The sequence below is a fragment of the Eptesicus fuscus genome, chromosome 10, assembly GCF_027574615.1.
Source record: "Eptesicus fuscus isolate TK198812 chromosome 10, DD_ASM_mEF_20220401, whole genome shotgun sequence".
NCBI lineage: Eukaryota > Metazoa > Chordata > Mammalia > Chiroptera > Vespertilionidae > Eptesicus > Eptesicus fuscus.
This window is the reverse complement of record NC_072482.1, coordinates 94,867,808-94,884,587: the sequence shown is the minus strand read 5'-3', so window position 1 is coordinate 94,884,587 and position 16,780 is coordinate 94,867,808. Positions and strand designations below refer to the sequence as shown.

General features: G+C 58.9%; 1 protein-coding gene across 1 annotated transcript in view; it reads right to left on the bottom strand.

The window, feature by feature from the left end:
* The window catches only part of SLC22A3 (solute carrier family 22 member 3), a 57,902-nt gene extending 41,455 nt beyond the window's left edge, over positions 1-16,447 (bottom strand). The window contains exon 1 of the mRNA XM_028129849.2: positions 16,049-16,447. Within this exon, the coding sequence (XP_027985650.2) occupies positions 16,049-16,447 (399 nt within the window). The remainder of the gene's footprint in view (positions 1-16,048) is intronic.
* Between the last annotated feature and the right edge of the window lie 333 nt (positions 16,448-16,780).

Below are 16,780 nucleotides of genomic sequence, written 5' to 3'. Positions count from 1 at the left end.
AACAGTGGAACTGCCTTATGACACAGTGATTCTACTTCTGGATATACATCTGAAAAAAACAAAACAAAAACCAACTCCAAAGAATATATGCACCCCTGTGTTCACTGTAGCATTATTTACAACAGCCAAGACATGGGAGCAACCCAGGTGCCCACCAATAGATGACTGGATAAGAAAGCAGTGATATATATAGCGGAATATTACTCAGCCATAAAAAGAATAAAATCTCACCACTTGTGACAGTATGGATGGACCTAGAGGGTATTACGCTAAGTAAAATAACTCAGAGAAAGACAACTACCATGTGATTTCACTTATATATGGGATCTTCAGAACAATGTAAACAAAACAAAACAGAAACAGACTAAATACACAGGGAACACACTGAGGGTTGTCAGATGGGAGGGGCTTGGAGGTCTGGATGAAGAAGATGAAGGATCACAAAATATAAGTTGGCAGTTACAGTCACGGGCATGAAAGGTCGGCATAAGGAGTACAGTCAGTAACGCTGCAATGACTATGAGTGGTGGCAGGTGGCTACTGGAAATGTCAGGATACATCCTTTACAGCTTTATAAGGTTTAAAACTAGTCATGGTCATACACGTTCAGATGCCTTTTCTGATTCTTTGGTTTTGGAAAAAGAAGGTACCCAGTGAACTGTCATGAAACGAGAGACGTGGGGACTTTTACTGGTACAAAAATTAGTTCTGTCACATTTGCCTGGCATTTTGAAAACAGCACCAGGGATACGTGGGAAATTCTTCCCAAGTGTAAAGTGATCATCGGCACTTGTGGGCTGTAAGACCCAGGGGAAGAGCTGGAAGAATGTCGCGAGCCGTCTCTTGTAGGTTGGGTGAAGCAGATACAGGAAAACTACTAAAAACTAATAACAACAACAACAACAACAACAGCCACGCTGGGAATGAGCTTAACCGTCCTGTTCGAGGGCAGTAAACACACGACCGTCTCTCTGTTCTTTGGAAAGAAAGACAGACACCACCTCCTCGCACCCCGCTGCCCCGCCTCCCGAGCGAGGGGTGAGGCGGCGCCCCGTGAACCGCTGGGGCCTCTCCCGACACCCAGCCTCCAGCCCGTTAGACTCTGCCGTCACGGACTCCCGGGGCGCGGTCCGGTCCCTGCGTCCCCCAACGAGGAACCTGAGGATGGAGACGAGCACCAGGACGTGTTACTGGGTTTTCGTTTCTGCCTTTCAGACCCTCTTCCTCCACTTGGAAGCCACAGCTGCCAAAGGTTTTCATAATCCAGTCGGAACACGGAGTAACACGCACACCTTCCAAACGCTGCCAAAGCCCGTTCCAGCGGGGACCCGCTCTGACGACAGCGCCCGCCACGCTGGGGCCACAGCAGAAGAGGCCCGAGACGCCCCCTCCAGCCCCCGCGAGGGGCCCTTCCCCGGCGCAACACCCCTTTTTAAACTCTAACCGAAGTGGCCGACTCGGATAGGAACATTGAGAAGTCAGACTCGAATCCTTCACCGCCGCTCGGACTCGGACACTTCCCCTAGGACAGTGGTCGGCAAACCGTGGCTCGCGAGCCACATGCGGCTCTTTGGCCCCTTGAGTGTGGCTCCTCCACAAAATACCACGTGTGGGCGCGCACATACAGTGCGATGGAAACTTCGTGGCCCATGCGCAGAAGTCGGTTTTCAGCCTGGGCGAGTCTGTTTTGAAGAAGTGGCGTTAGAAGAAGTGGGGGTGTGGGTGGCGTGTGGCTCTCGAGCCGCGGTTTGCCGACCACTGGCCTAGGACATCCCGCGCCTTCGTTTGTCTGCGCGTCAGGTTCGGGGACACGGAGCAGACCTCACTCGGGCCTGTGCTCTCCGGGTCTGGAATGTTCTGACTCTGTGATCAGGGAGTGAGTGTCACCAACCCCAGGACACGCACGTCAGGACAGTAACGCCACTGGCTTAGGCGAGGAGCGAAGCCGAGGGAACCGTGTGCGAGGAGAAACGTGGCAATGACGAAGCCGACCAGAGAAGCAGGAGCTGCGGTCGGACACGTCCACAAAGCGCCTGACGGTGAAAAACGGTGAACGGATCCAAACAAACCAAACCTGGAGCCGATCCCACGCTTCTCCGCACCTGCGCCCACGGCTCCCCCTGCGGCCCAGTGCTCACCTCGCCTCGCGTTTGTCCTCTTGGTCTGTACGCGAGAGCAAGGCTGAGTGGCTTGGACGGCACATTTCTTTTCACAAAATCTCGAATTGGTGAGACTCCGGGAAAGGGACTTGGGAAGGCCTGTCACCCGCGGAAGGTTCTGGCCAGGCCCAGGGGACAACAGGGGACGGGCTCCGTTCCGCCTGGAGGGCGAAGCTTTGCGGACGTTTCCCTGTTGTGACTGTAAAGTTTATAATTATTTGACCCAAAGTGCAGGCACAACTTCGTTATCTGTGTAACTGGATAGTGTTTCTAGCGACCTCCACCCCCCCACACACACACACCCTCCCGCCCAGCAGTGCCTGCCCCAAAGTCCTAGGGTGCCCCAGCCGTCCTTGCCCAGGAGCTAGGGGTGCAGGAGGAGGGCTGAAGGGCAGGTAGAGCTGGCTGCCCCCGCCCTCCCAGCTCCAGGGCCACCCTGTACCCTGTCAGGGACCTCAGCCCACACATGGTGAGAGCTACAGGCCCCACACTGAAAACACCTGCTTCTGAATGAGCTTTAAGAACAAATTGTTTTCATTATGAAACAAGACACGTGCATGGAGCTCATGAAGACCCCGTTTTACGGCCTCTTAACGGAAGGCTCCCTGAGGGCCGTCCCAAGGGCACGGTAACAGGTAGGCAGGACACGGCGAGGGCAAGGCAGCGGCCTCAGCCATCGGCATCGGACCCCACCGCCCAGAGGTCCAGGGGAGCAGGTGCACAGGGACACTCACAGTAAGCACCGCGGCAGGCTCCCGCCCGGGACCTAGAGGTGAAAGGGCTCTTTACTGACCCCTGACCTTCCCCTGGGCCAGGCTTTAGGTCATACTGACCCCTGACCTTTCCCTGGGCCAGGCTTTAGGTCAGCTGCTTTGGATACACTGTCTCGTTCAATCCCCCAGCAGCTCCCTGCGGGGGACACGATTGTGACCATCACCTCCTGGACGAGCAGGCTGAGACTCGAGACCTTGCTGGCCACATGCTCGTCAGGACGTGGGAGGATGTCCACCCACTTGGACATCGCGTGCGTCCTGGCCTCTGGCCCCCACCCCGAAGCCTCATAAAAAATGCAGTTTTAACAGCTTGCTAAAATACACATTCTTCCCTTATTCGTTTTTAATAGTTTCCCTGTACCTGTTTCCCCAACCTACAATAGACGGCTCATGACATTCCTGTCTTGGTGGAAGCATACTGAACAGCTTCATTGTCCCTAAGCTACTTCTACTTGGATCGATGCACCGGTCAGCACATGCCCCAAACTCTCTCGTTTTGGTATTTTTAAAACCCCGGTCATTTTCCTTTAAGTAAATAAACACCAGTCATCACACAGACCTCACTAAAGGATCTCTCTTAGGGAAGTGAGCCCTGCCATCGTTTCCTCGCACGGAGCCCTGCTCGCGGCTGCTCTAAAACAGTGGTCGGCAAACTCATTAGTCCACAGAGCCAAGTATCAGCAGTACGATTGAAATGTCTTTTGAGAGCCAAATTTTTAAACTTAAACTTCTTCTAATGCCACTTCTTCAAAATAGACTCGCCCAGGCCGTGGTATTTTGTGGAAGAGCCACACTCAAGGGGCCAAAGAGCCGCCGTTTGCCGACCACAGCTCTAAAAGCATCTAAACCAGGCGTCTTCAAACTACGGCCCGCGGGCCACATGCGGATGTTTTTGCCGTTTTGTTTTTTTACTTCAAAATAAGATATGTGCAGTATGCATAGGAATTTGTTCATAGTTTTTTTTTAAACTATAGTCCGGCCCTCCAGCGGTCTGAGGGACAGTGAACTGGCCCCTGTTTAAAAGGTTTGAGGACCCCTGGCCTACATGGCGTGACGCAGAAGCGGGACGGCCGCGCGTTTCCTTCCGCGAAGCCTTGCTCTGAGGTCCCGGTCGCTCTCAGACCGGTAGCTCGGGGACGTTTCCACGCGGTTAATACAGTCTGAGCCGCCGTCTGTGTGCCTGTGGGCTAGCTTAGTCTGAGCCAAGAAAAAGACACGCGGTCAAGGTGGCTCTGGATTCTAGAACCTTCTCTCCTTGGCAAAACAAACAACTTTAAGACCAAGACGCGTAACTCTTTTTTTTACTTCAGGTAATTTTTTATTTTCCAATGACAGTTGACCTACAATATTATGTTCCTTTCAGGTGCACAGCCCAGTGATTAGATTTTACGTACTTACTAAGCGACCAGTCGGATGGTCGTATCCACCTGACAGCGCACACAGTATTACAACGTTATCGGCTCTACCCCCCCTGCTGTACTTTACACCCCGTGACTATTCCGTGACGACCAGTTTGTACTTCTTCACCCCTCACCCTTTCACCCAGCCCCGCACCCCCATCCCCCGGCCACCACGAAGAGGTCCTCTGTCTCAGAGTCCGTTTCTGTTCAGCTTACGCATTTGTTTAGTGTTTCAGAGCCCACACAGACGTGAAACCACCGGGCACGTGTCTCCACTGTCTGGCGTGCTTCACTCGGCACAGTGCCCTCCGGGGCCCTGCAGGCTGCTGCGGAGGCAGGATTCGCACCTTCCTCACGCTGAGCCAGTCCACGGTGTGCATGCGCCACGCCCGCTCTCGCCTCCTGGTGACACCGAGGATGGAGAGGACGAGGCTGAGAGGTGGCCCACGAGACCCACACGCAGGGCCACCGGGTTGCTCCCGGGCTGGCTCTCCCCAGCAGCGCATCCCGCATCCCGGCCTGGTTTCCCTCCCGACGAAGGAGTGAGACTTCCTAGGAGGCGGGAATGGGCGCTGCAGCACCTCCTTGGTGGGGGGGCGGGGGGGGGGAGGTTTTGAAATGCGAATGGAATGGGCCTCATTCGGGAGGTGACACAGGTAAACACAGCACTCGGGGTTCTGCTCCCACACAGGCCGGCTTGAGGCTGTGCTGCTCAGAGGGGTGTCCCTGAGAAGGTGGGGAACGGCGCACACCAGTCACCCGGACGGAATCTCCAAGGGCGTCCCAGACCCAGGCAGGCGCCTGGGGAGAGGGGGGCAGTGGAGATGATGCAACATGTGAGAGTTCACCCGCATTACTCGTGTGTCACCACGGGGATCAGTTCTGGTTCCTGGAAGTGCGTGGGCCCAGCAGACCAGGCCGCCCAGCTGTGCCAGCTGCCCATGTGCTCGCTCCAGCGGCCGTGGCACAGGGCGGCCGGAGGGCACGGGAGGGCACGGGGAGCCCAGCAGGGACCAGTGCCCACGTGTGGATCCCGCTCCGCCCGCAGCACAGGCACACGGGGGTGCTGGACACGAGACCAGGAACGAGAGGGGAGTGGACCGCGGGGTGCGGGAGACCCTGGTGAGGGCCGAGTCTGTGGATGGTGGAGACGGAGGGCGTCACCCCTGGTGGGGGGGAAGGAGGAAGGAGAGAATGTGGACGGAAGCAGGCATCCTCAGAGCAGGGACATGTGGCCACGGGCAGTGTCCTATCGAGAAGATGCCCTTGAGCTTGTTCCAATGTGGTGGCAGCGGATGCCAGGGAGGGGGCAGGCGTGGGGGTGGCTGAGAAGTAGGGGGGCCCCGAGCGCAGGGAGAGACTGACCTCCATGGGGAGGGGCTGTTAGGACCCTCTCCCCGCCGAGACAACAGGAGGGATGGACAGACGGGTCAGGTCCTCTCTTGGTGGAAGAAAACTGAACAGCTTCTTGCCCGGCCGGCGTGGCTCAGTGGTTGAGTGCCGACCCATGAACCAGGAGGTCATAGTTCGATTCCCGGTCAAGGCACATGCCCGGGTTGTGGGCTTAATCCTCAATGTGGGGTGCAGGAGGCAGCTGATCCATGCTTCTCTCTCATCATGGATGTTCCTATCTCTCTCTCCCTCTTCCTTCCTCTCTGAAATCAATAAAAATTTTTTTTAAAAATACACAGAAACAGACTATCACTATTAAAACCTGGGTCAGATTCAACTCTTAATTCCTTCCAAATGCCGAGGCCGCCGATCTGATTATTCCGATCAAGAGAGGCAGTTCGGCTTCCCCGGGGCCGTGCCGAGTGGAGAAACGCCCGCTGTCGCTGGTGAAGGTTCCAGAACCGGCTGCTCTGTGCCAGAGGCTTCCTCGGCCCTCCCCTCCCCCTCCCGCTCCCTCCTGAGGAGGCCCCTCCCCCGCGGGCAGCCAGCCGCGGGGAGCCGCCTGGGGGAGGTCGCCAGTGGCCTCTCACCATCCAGAGGCAGGAGGCCATGTCGTGAGCTCCGGAAAGTGTCCCTGCAGGCTCTGCCCCCAAGGCCTCCGCCCGGCAGTCCTGCTTCTCACCCGCCGTTTACCGGGCGGAGACGTGCCGACAGTGTCATACCAGAGCTGGACCGTGTCCCCGAGAACCGACGGGAGCCCTGTGCTCATGCAGCCACCTTCCCCTCCACGACACACCACGCTGTTCGCCACTGTCCATCGTCATCGTCCGGTGAACCAGTTACCCTCCTGGAGCGCCCAGGGTGGCCAGCTGTCCGGTGTGCCCGGGATTCTCGCTGGAAGTCCTGTCACAGGAAACCCCGCAATGCCAGGCAAACGGGACAGCTGGTCACCCCGAGACAGCCCCAGGTGCCAGCCCTAGAAGGGGGGGCTGGCATGCAGAACACAGTATGGTAAGGAGAAACTCCGCAGACAGACAACCTGGGGACTCGGGGCAACCCCTTGGCTCCCGGGCGGGGCCGGGGAGGGGGGGGTCTGACGCCAGGTGGACGGAAGACCGAGGCAGGAGTGCGTGTGCAGGTGATGGCGCACGGAGGCAGACACTGGTGAGCACGGCCCTAAGAGCTCGAGCCAGACTCTGTGCAGGAACCGATGGTCTATTGGTCCCCACGTGGGACCCTCTGCCCGCCTCTGAGCTTCTCGGCTTCTCCTGCCTCCTGACCCGACTGGGGAGCTTCGACCGCCACTCCAGCTCCTGGCCTCTGCCCATGCCCTGCGCCCCTGGCCTCCCCCTCAGGGCCTCCACCAGGCGCCACTCCGGGCACACTGACCGAGGGAGGCAGCTCGTGCCTCGGGAGGAACTGGTCCTGGGAGGAGGAGCCGGTGGATGACCCCTCCTCCCTCCTCCACTCTGTCCAGATTTACCGAAGAACGTCTGGTGCCTTCACACGTGTGAAGGAGCGCCTCATGTCAGAGCCCTGTAGCTCCTTTCCACGCCCCATGCTCAGAAGGGGCGGGGGAAGGCGGGCGAGTGCGGGCACGCCTCTCGGACAGCAGCCTCTCCCAGGTCCAGGCGGCCCGGCGAGGCGACAGGTGCAGGCGGTGCCGGGCTGCCCTGCCCGCGGCCAGAGACCAGCACATTCTGCGTCGGGGCCAGAGGGCTCCGTGTGCTCTGGCTGCGCTTTGCGTGGCTGGAACCTGCTCATGGAGGTCACAGAGCCCAGCCGCCCCACCATCCTCCAGCGCAGCTCGTCACTCGGACGTTGTTGTTCGTAAGAAAGTGAAAGCCACTTGCACCGACGAACCCAACAAACTCTGCCGGCAAAGAGCGTGACTGCCTACGAGGTGAGGCACTGGGGTCCTGTGGCTTCGGGGAGAGGTCGGAGGCGTCGGGTCACCGCTCCCGCCCTGAAGCAGCTGTGACATCACAAAGAAGGTGGTCAACCCAGCCTGGACCATCAGGCCCTGCGTCGTCGGAGCAGCGGGCAGAGCTCGAGCTTCGGAGGAAACGCCTCGATGGACTCTCCGTCTGTCCGTTCCTCTCTCCGTGGTCTTGAACAAGGTGCCCAACTGCTCTTTCTGTGCTTCAGCTGCTCTTCGTGCCAAACGGATGTGATGTTTACAGGTGGAAGGATTAAGTGAGATGCTCCGCGAGGCACAGGCCTGGAGTGAGCGCTCAGCGGTGCAGGCCGCTGTGAGGACGAGGCACAGGCCTGGAGTGAGGGCTCAGCGGTGCAGAGCCGTGGACGCCGGGGGGTGGGGTGGGGGTAAGCTGCAGCCAGGCTGCAGGACCTGGGTACAAGCCAGCTCCCTACCTGACCCCGCAGGCACCTGGGAGGCTTCATACAGGAAGGGACCCTCCACAAATCTGTCCTCCAAGAGCCTCTAAAACTGCTGGGAACGTGGGGCCACCCTTATCCGCAAAGGTGGCCCCCCACCCCGCCAACCAGCACACCTTGAATCAGGAAAGCTGACCCCGTTCTCTCTTTCATGTGTAACGTGAGCAAACGCCCCTGTAGGTGCTGCCAGACCCCTGCCCGCGCCCTGCAGCTCCGGGGCTGTCTATTCCACCCTGAGATTCCCCAGGTTCAGGAACGTCCGGGGCCACACCCGCACCTCTCTGCTCCGCCTGCAGTCGGGGCCCAGTGCGGGGTCTGAGCCAGTCCAGCCACCCCAGACGAGACCAGACACCTGAGGACTCGGGGGGGCCACATTTAGTGACAAGAAGCAAGAAGGCGGGATCTGTGTGCGATTCGCTCTCATCACTGATGCTTCTCTCTGCCTCTCCCTTCCTCTCTGGAATCAATGATACATGTGTATATATGTGAAGAACTCCGTGGGGAAGGGTCTTGGAACAGTTTCCTTTGCACCACAGCAACTCTGAAATGTATTTCTTTATTTGATCGTTTTAAAATCGATGCCAAATTAATTTCAATTAGTTTCTATTTAATCTCCTCACCTACCCTGGATAGTTAATATGTTCGCTTACCCATGTGACTTCCCTCGGCGAATTTGCTTTGAAACGCTCACTTGAGAACGATGAAAGGAAACGCGTTTTGCATGCATGTCCGCAAAGCACGGCTCGGGAAAAGCCCTCCCTGGTAAACGCACACACGGCTGTCTCACAGCCCCTTCCCCATCGGCACCCACAGTCTTCAGGACAGGAGAGGCTGGCGCCCCGGCCTCCTGTGTGTCTTAGTGGCAGCGGCTGAGGTCCCGGCCCGAGGGGCTGGGGACACGCGTGCTGTCTTTCAACTTGAGCCGTGGCCACGGGCGCTTCCAGTTGGCAGAGCCCCGTGAAACCAGAGCCACCCCGTGCGTACGCGGGGCATCAGCAGCAACGGAGACGGCATCTGAGCCGCCAGCCGCTGTCCAGCAGGGCGGCTGCGGAGAGCTGGCCGAGGGAGCCGCTCCCCCGGGGAGCCCGGCCCTCCCTGCCTGGTCAGCACCGTCCGGGCGATGGATGTCCGTCTCCTCTCCGGAGGGCGCGGTCGCCTCAGCCCCCTGAGCTCCCACTCCAGACACCCCACTACGCTAACGGCAGAGACTTTCAAACCCTTGGGACCTCATTTACACGAAACCGTCTCACGGTCCATTGTCCTGAGCAGCAGGGCTACCGCTCTGCCTCGGTTCCCCTCCACTGGCCAGCACGCCCCGACGCGGCCTGGCCCGTCCCACTCTGACACAGGCCTCCCTGGGGGCTCTGACGCTGGACCCCACAGGGCTGGCGGCCTTTCATGGAAAGGAAAACCACCATCTTACCCAGGCTGCCTCCGTGGTGCCCAAACAGTAATGAAACAGACTTTTTAAAAAATAAAGGAAAAAAAGAAAGGAAGGAAGGAAGGAAAAGAAACAGACTTTAATCCCATACAAAGTAAAACTGCACTCCATAGTGTGATGGATGAATTCACGTCTTGTCTGTGAAACTCCCATATCGGCATTAGAAGCCAAGAAAAATGACACAATCATATCTCAGCTACACCTGCTACCTCAGCGGACACCAACCCAGAAGGAAAGCTGAGGAGAGGTGCCCACCGGCTCGCTGTCATTAGGCAAATGTATTCGTGATGCATTGTGCTAGGTCAGAGGTCGGCAAACTCCAGCTCCAGGGTCCAGCCTGGCCCACTACGCACTCCCTCTCTCCCTCCCCCTCCTCCACTAGCTCGGGACTCTTGACGTGTTGACAGGAACTGATTTTTTGAGCATCACACATGGCCAGGCACGAAGACATGCACTTTGCATCCCTGTCAGACCAATCTCTAAGGCAGGTGTTACTATGCCCATTCTAGAGCTAAGGAAACTGAGGTTCGGGCAGGTTCTGTGACACGCCCTTGAAGTTGAGAGACAGAGGAGCTGGGATGTAGGCCCAGATCTATCTGATCCTCAAGGACATGTATGCACTTTCTACCATGCTAATCTGCCTTATGCCAAGACTCTTTAACCCACACATCAAAAAGTAGTCATGTGTCCCACGTGGCATATCCCAAATGTTGTACATCCCACTGGGTTGTGCCCTGCCTTTGCCCGAGGCTCCACTGTAAGGTCTGCTAAGACGCCCAGGGAGTGTGGCTCAGCTGTGGGTTCCCTCCCCTGACCGCTTACAGGACTTTACTACCAGTTGACCATCTCTGGAGAGCCCCAAGCTTTCTGCAGAGAAACCCAGCATTTCACCTGATAACATCCGGACTCCCGCCTCGCGGTAACGGGGTGGTGCTTCCGCCCCAAGGTCTGCGGGGTGTGTTGGGGGAACTGGCCTGCGCTTCAACCACCCGTAAGGCTGTTCCACCCGTGATGCTCTCGTCATGCTCCTCACAGAAAAACACCCAGCACGCCTCCACGTGTGGTCCACGGACTACCTCTGTGGGCCTCACACGCTTGTGAAAAATGAAGGTTATGGACCTTCTGAGTCCAAGTCTCTGTGGGTGGGTCACAGGAATGCACCCCACCCACTGCCTCCAAGGGCATTTAACTAATGGCTACAGCGGAAATGAGGGCGAAGACGAGGAGAACCGGGCATCCTTTTCCTCATCTATTCCTCTTGGACTCCTCCTTGTCCTTGGAGGCTGAGGTCAAGGTCAGTTACAAGAAACTTGGAGGAGCTATATTAATGCCAGACAAAGGAGGCATTGAATAATATACATCGTGGATTTAAATAGGGTCCCTATCCTATATAGTAAAACCCTAATATGCAAATTGACCGAACCGCGGAACAACAGGCAGAATGACCAGCCGCTATGATGTGCACTGACCACCAGAGGGCAGATGCTCAACGCAGGAGCTGCCTGCAGCCTGCAGGCCCTGACCTGTGGGTGCGGGGGGTGGGGCCGGTGAGTGGGCAGCACCATCCAAGGTCGGTGCCAGCGGGGGGTCCCCCGGCCCCCCGCAGGTCAACCCGAAGTGAGAGGTGACCAGTGGCAGCAGCGGGGGGCGGGGCCGGTGAGTGGGCGGAGCCAGGTCGTTAGCCAAGGCAGGTGCCAGCAGGGGCCCCGATTGCCCCACCGGGCGCCCCACAGATCGGCCCTGATGGCCAGCCAGGCCTGGGGACCCTACCCGTGCAGGAATTTCATGCACCGGCCTCTAGTACTATAATAAAAGGTTCAATTCACTATGTAGATTTAAAAATTCTAAACTTGGGGAGTTGGGTGGAGGGAAAGGGGAGGAAATGGGAGACTCTGTAATACTGTCAACAATGAAAACAAACAAATTCTGAATTTGTACATACATGCACCCATACGTGTGCATAACTTCTAAAACCTGCTGGAAATATAGGGAGAACGTGGCACGCCCACCAACATAATGGCAAATTTCAATACTCTTTCATTAGTCTCCATAGACCGAGCAGGTGGAAAGCTGATGAAAATCTAGAACATTTTAACAAAACTATTGCCAAGCTTCCAGCATTGGGCACCTGTAGACCCTGTGCCAAATAAAGGCCCCACCTTCATCCCAAGCAGGTATGAGACGTTTATAAAACTGACCTCCTCGACGGCCCCAAAGCAGGTTTCCATGAAATGCAAATGAGCAGCACCACAGAGACCCCACTTCCTGACCGCCAAGTTACACTAGAAGTCAACAATTAACAGATAAAAACATCGACACACATTTGAAAATTTAACCCTTTGCACTCGCTTGCTTTTTTCTCGATTCCTTTATTCTAATGCTAACCATGTCGAGTCACACTCGACATCCGAGTGCAAAAGGTTAAAGTGAGCCTCAAAGTAAATCATGGGCCAGAGAAGAAATAATAATAGAAGTTTAAAATCCTGCCGATGGAGTAATTAAAACCTGCGTTCCAAAGCGTGCCCGGTGCAGTCGAAAAGCAGAGAGAAGTAAACCTCCAGCTTTAAAGGCCGGGACCAGAAAAGAAGGCGGGCCCGCTGGGCTGAGCGCCCGGCGGAAGCTGGGGAGGCAGAGGGAGCGTAAACCCACAAAGCAGAACACACGACAGAGCGGAGAAGCTAATGAGACCGAAAGCGGGCAGGGTCCCAGTTGGCGCTCTGAAGTCCTAACAAAACACACGTCCTCCTGCGGAGGTTGACGCAGCAAAAGGCAGCGAAGGCGCAAACCACGCTGGAGATAAACCCAGCACACAGTGACGATCTTTCTCCAGAGCCCAGAGCCCATGGGGGATTCGGTCCCGACGGACACGCGGGCTGAAGTCCTTTGTCCAGGACCCACAGCAGGGCACTGCCCTGCGTGACGAACAGTGGGTCGGAATGCCGGTGGCAGGGATGTCAGCGCGGGCCACCCGCCGGCCCTTTGTCCTGGGCCGGAGGAGAGAGCAGCAGAGCGGAGACCCGCGGAGCACGCCACAGCCCGGAGATGGGGCGCCGCTGCTCTCCGCGAGGGAGCAGCTACGCCCTCACAGGGACTCTCCTTGGTTGTGAGAGAAAACCGGGGTTCAGAGGGGAAAACAAGGACGCGCCGGTCTATTTCTCAAGGCGCCCTGAAGCCCGGCTCCTCGTGAGGGACTCCGAGAAGCTCCCCGCCCTCCCCTGGCGTCCACACAAGCATTTAAGCACCCTGACAGGGGTTCCAAAGACTCGCTCCCGGGCGCTGACGTGACACCTTTGGGTGTGGGGGCCCGGACCTCTCTGCACAGCACCCTGCTCGGCCCTGCCCACGTCTGACAACCAGAGAAGGGTGAGCTGCGGCCGTGAGGAGGTCTGCCCGCAGGAGGTGAAATGTAGGTGAGCTACCAGGGTCCGGCCTGGAGCAGCAGGAACGGGGGGAGGCGGGTTGAAAGGGCCGGGCACTGGCATTGACTTAGCTCCTTGGCGCGGCTTCGCTCTGTAAGATGCGGAGAGGGCGGGGGAGGCTTCAACGCCCATTTTGCAACGTTCACATCAAGCGCACAGAGAGCCCTTTCCAGGAAACGCAGGCACAGCCTCCCGTCGGCTGCTCTGGGTGACTGTTGGCCTGACACCGTGAAATGAAGCCCAGGGGCCCCTCGGCCAGGGGGCCACGTAGCCACCACGTGGGAGCCTCGAGGAGCGTCCCTGGGGGCTCGGAGGGGCGAGTGGCCGGGTGTCACGCTGCCTGACTTGTTCCAAGCACGGAGGAGAGGGGGGGACCCTCTTCCAATCAAGCCCCGTATCTGACCCGACTCGGCTGAGCTAGGTCTGGGCCTGGGCCTCGGCAGGTCCTGTCACCTCTCCTGCTCAGGGACTCCTTTGTGAGCCCAGGACAGTGATATCCCCCCACAGGGGGCGAGGGTGACAGAGGACAGCCATAGGGAGACAGTCTGGCTCTGGGTGCCTCCCTTAGAAAGCCCCTCTTGGTGGTATGTTCAAGGGCCCGTCTCTAAGACACACTGGGTACAGGGTGTTAGCCAAAGGCAGAACTGAAGATCCTTTACCCAATCGGACAGAATATGGAGGAACCAAAGCGAACTGGGCCGTGTGCTAAACCAAAGACGGCAGACTCCTCGCCGTGCAGAACTGAGCGAGAATGAGCTGTTCCGGATGGCTGACTTCCCGAGGAGGTGGGGGAGTTTCCTCTCCAGGATCAACAAATTCAAAACAAACCAGAAGAAGCAAACAACTCGGGACGTTTTAAACAATCTCTCTAATACACTTCAGAACTTGCCAGGGGCCTGAAGGAGTGCCTTCCCAATGTTTTACTTGTCCTTGAAGATTTTTTAAAAGATTTTTTTTTTATTGATTTCAGAGAGGAAGGGAGAGGGAGAGAGAGAGAAACATCAATGATGAGAGAGAATCGTGGATCAGCTGCCTCCTGCACGCCCCACACCTGGGATCGAGCCTGTAACCCAGGCAAGTGCCCTTGACCGGGAATTGAACCCTGATCTCCTGGTTCATAGGTCGACGCTCAGCCACTGAGCCCTGCCAGCCGGGCTTCCTTGAGCATTTTTGTCATTGTTCTGAGCACAGCGAGCAGCCACCCAGTGATGGCCCTGACGCATCTGCAGGGCCGCAAAGGGCTCAGCCCAACCCGTCATTTTACAGACGCGAGCACTAAGCCCGAGAGGCTGGTTCACCCACGCCGCCCAGCTCCCTGCACTCCGGGCCGGACCCCGATCTCTGCCCTCCCACCTTCCCCACTGCCTTTTAGGAGCCACTGACCTTTAGAGAGACCATCTCGCCCTCCTTGAAATGACCCCAGAACGCTTGTAACCACCCCGGCACCCCAGAATGCTTCTAGCGTGTCTGTCTGGGCTTCGCTCACACATTCCGTGTCTCCCTTCGCTGATGTTCAAAAACCACGCGTGCCCCTGGGAACTCCACGCGCGTGTGCGTGCGTTCTGCTTTGGACGTTCACTTGGCTTTGTGTGAAGTGGATATACATGTCTTTGCAAGTCCGGTGTCTCCTCTCCCGGCGGGGTCTCCCGGCGGGCCTGGGAAGTACGCGCTGAGCAGCCGCGCTGAGTGAAACAGAAGCCGCGGGCTAACACAGCAGCTGAGTGCAGGCTCTTGCCCTGCCCACACCCAGCCACGTTACCCACTGCAGCTGGGAAGCCGCGGCCACAGACCGCTGCAGCTTATACATTACCCGTGGATGCGGTAGCCACGGAAGCACCTCAAACACACAGGCACCCTACCCTGCCCGGCCGGGCCGCCGTGGGGTTTTAGCTCCAGAGCCCGGAGCGCAGGCCCACTCACAGTGCGTTCACACCCACACCCGGCACACGGCACAGCCAGTCCTCAAGATCCCAGCCCCAGGGCGGTGAGGTCGGCAGACGAGAGAACACCACTACCAGCGGCTGAGTCCAGTTTGACTCACTATTCAAGCAGGTGCTTTAAAAACACCTGTTAATGTCAATAAATAAAGACACGATCTTTTCTTTCCCAGCCTGCCTGAGCACATGCAATCGTGTGGTTGTTGTGTGTTTTGTTGTTTTTTTTTTAATTAAAAGTTCCATAAAAGGGCTCCTCCCTCCTCCCAGGCTCGGTGCGGGCTGCCCCCGTGTCCGCACTCAGGAAGGAGATGGGCAGCCTGCGGGGAGGGGGTGGGGGTCAGCTGCCCCGTGCACTGCCTGCCCACAGCGCAGGGAAATGTGGGCGCTGCCCCCGCCCCCGGCAGCCACCACTGGTGAGTGGCTCATCCACTTGACAGGGCAGGTAGCTTTCCTGGCGTCCCCGTGATTGATTCGCGGAGAAAAATTAAAATAGTTCCAAAACGCAGCTTTCCCAACTTCTCTCAACTGCTCTTTGCCCCAGAGCAGTTTGACCCAAACCGCTTCCTGGGAGAGCCTGGACCTTTGTCCCCTTGCCTTTCGGATTGTCATTTTGGCAACTGGAGAAAGTGGGGCTGCCTTCAAAGGTTCCTTCTCCTTCCCTCTGCGCCCCCGCCCCGCACCCCCACCGGAGCCCAGGGGACCGCTCAGCCTCGCGGCCAGGGAGCCTGCGCCCCCCCCCCCCGCACCCTCCCGCGCCAGCTGCCCCCCAATTTCCTTGAGTGCAAACGCATCTCAGAGAGGACAGACTTCGCACAGGATGCTCGGGTGCCTGGGAGGGTGTGCGCGGTGCCCCAGAACTTGACTTCTCTGCGTCTCCTTCCCACCCGAAACCCCAGCCTCTCTCCGTTCATGGAGGGAGACGCACGGAGGGCGCTTGGCGGGCATTCACGACGCAGCACTTGCAAGAGTGGGATGGCCCGGTCCCCAAAGGTGACCGACCCCCAGGTGCCAGCCCGCACGGAATTTCGAACCTTCCCGGCGCCGGCTGCCCCCAGCGCCCGCGTCCGCGGGGGGCGCAGCGCCCGTCCCCTCCCCTCCCCTCCTCCCCGCCGGGTCCCCGCGGCGCTCACCTCGCTGACCACGGTGGAGTGGGCCTGGACGTAGCGCCAGCCGCCCCGACAGGGCACGAGCGGCGCCGAGCGGTTGGGGAAGGCGGCGAGCGGGTCGGCGCAGCTGAGCGCGGCGGAGGCGTTGGCGGCCTCCAGCTGGAAGCGCCGGCAGCTGCCCGGCCCCGCGCGCTCGGGCGCCGTGCGGTTCCACTCCTCCTCGGCGCTCCAGCCGCAGCGCTCGGCCAGCGCGGCCGCGCCCGGCCCGCGGCACCAGAAGCGCTCGGGCCGGCTGCCCAGGAAGACCACGGCCACGAAGAGGAAGGCGAAGGTGACGCCCGTCAGGCACAGCAGCAGGAACACGCGCCGCTGGAAGCGCCCGAACTCGCCGGCCCGCTGCAGCGCCTCGTCGAAGGACGGCATGGTGCGCGCCCGCCGCCCGGCCTCCGAGTGGCCGCGGGCCGCCGGCCGCCCGCTTTACCCGCCGCCGCCCCCGTCCGCTCCCGCCCCTGGGCGCCGCGCCAGCCGCCCCGTCCGTCCCGCCGGCCCCCGAGCCCGCGCGCGCAGCCCCCGCCTCCCTCCCTCGGGGCGCCCGCAGCTGCCCCGGCCCCGCACCCCAGGGGCGCGCCGCGGGGGCTGGGGGGGGGCACAGGGGGCCGGGTGGGCGCGGAGGGGCCGGGGCGCCCGGCCTGGCTGAGCGCCACGCGCGCAGGGACCGGCCGGGTGTGCGAGTGACAGGCACAGCCCCGGGCCTGG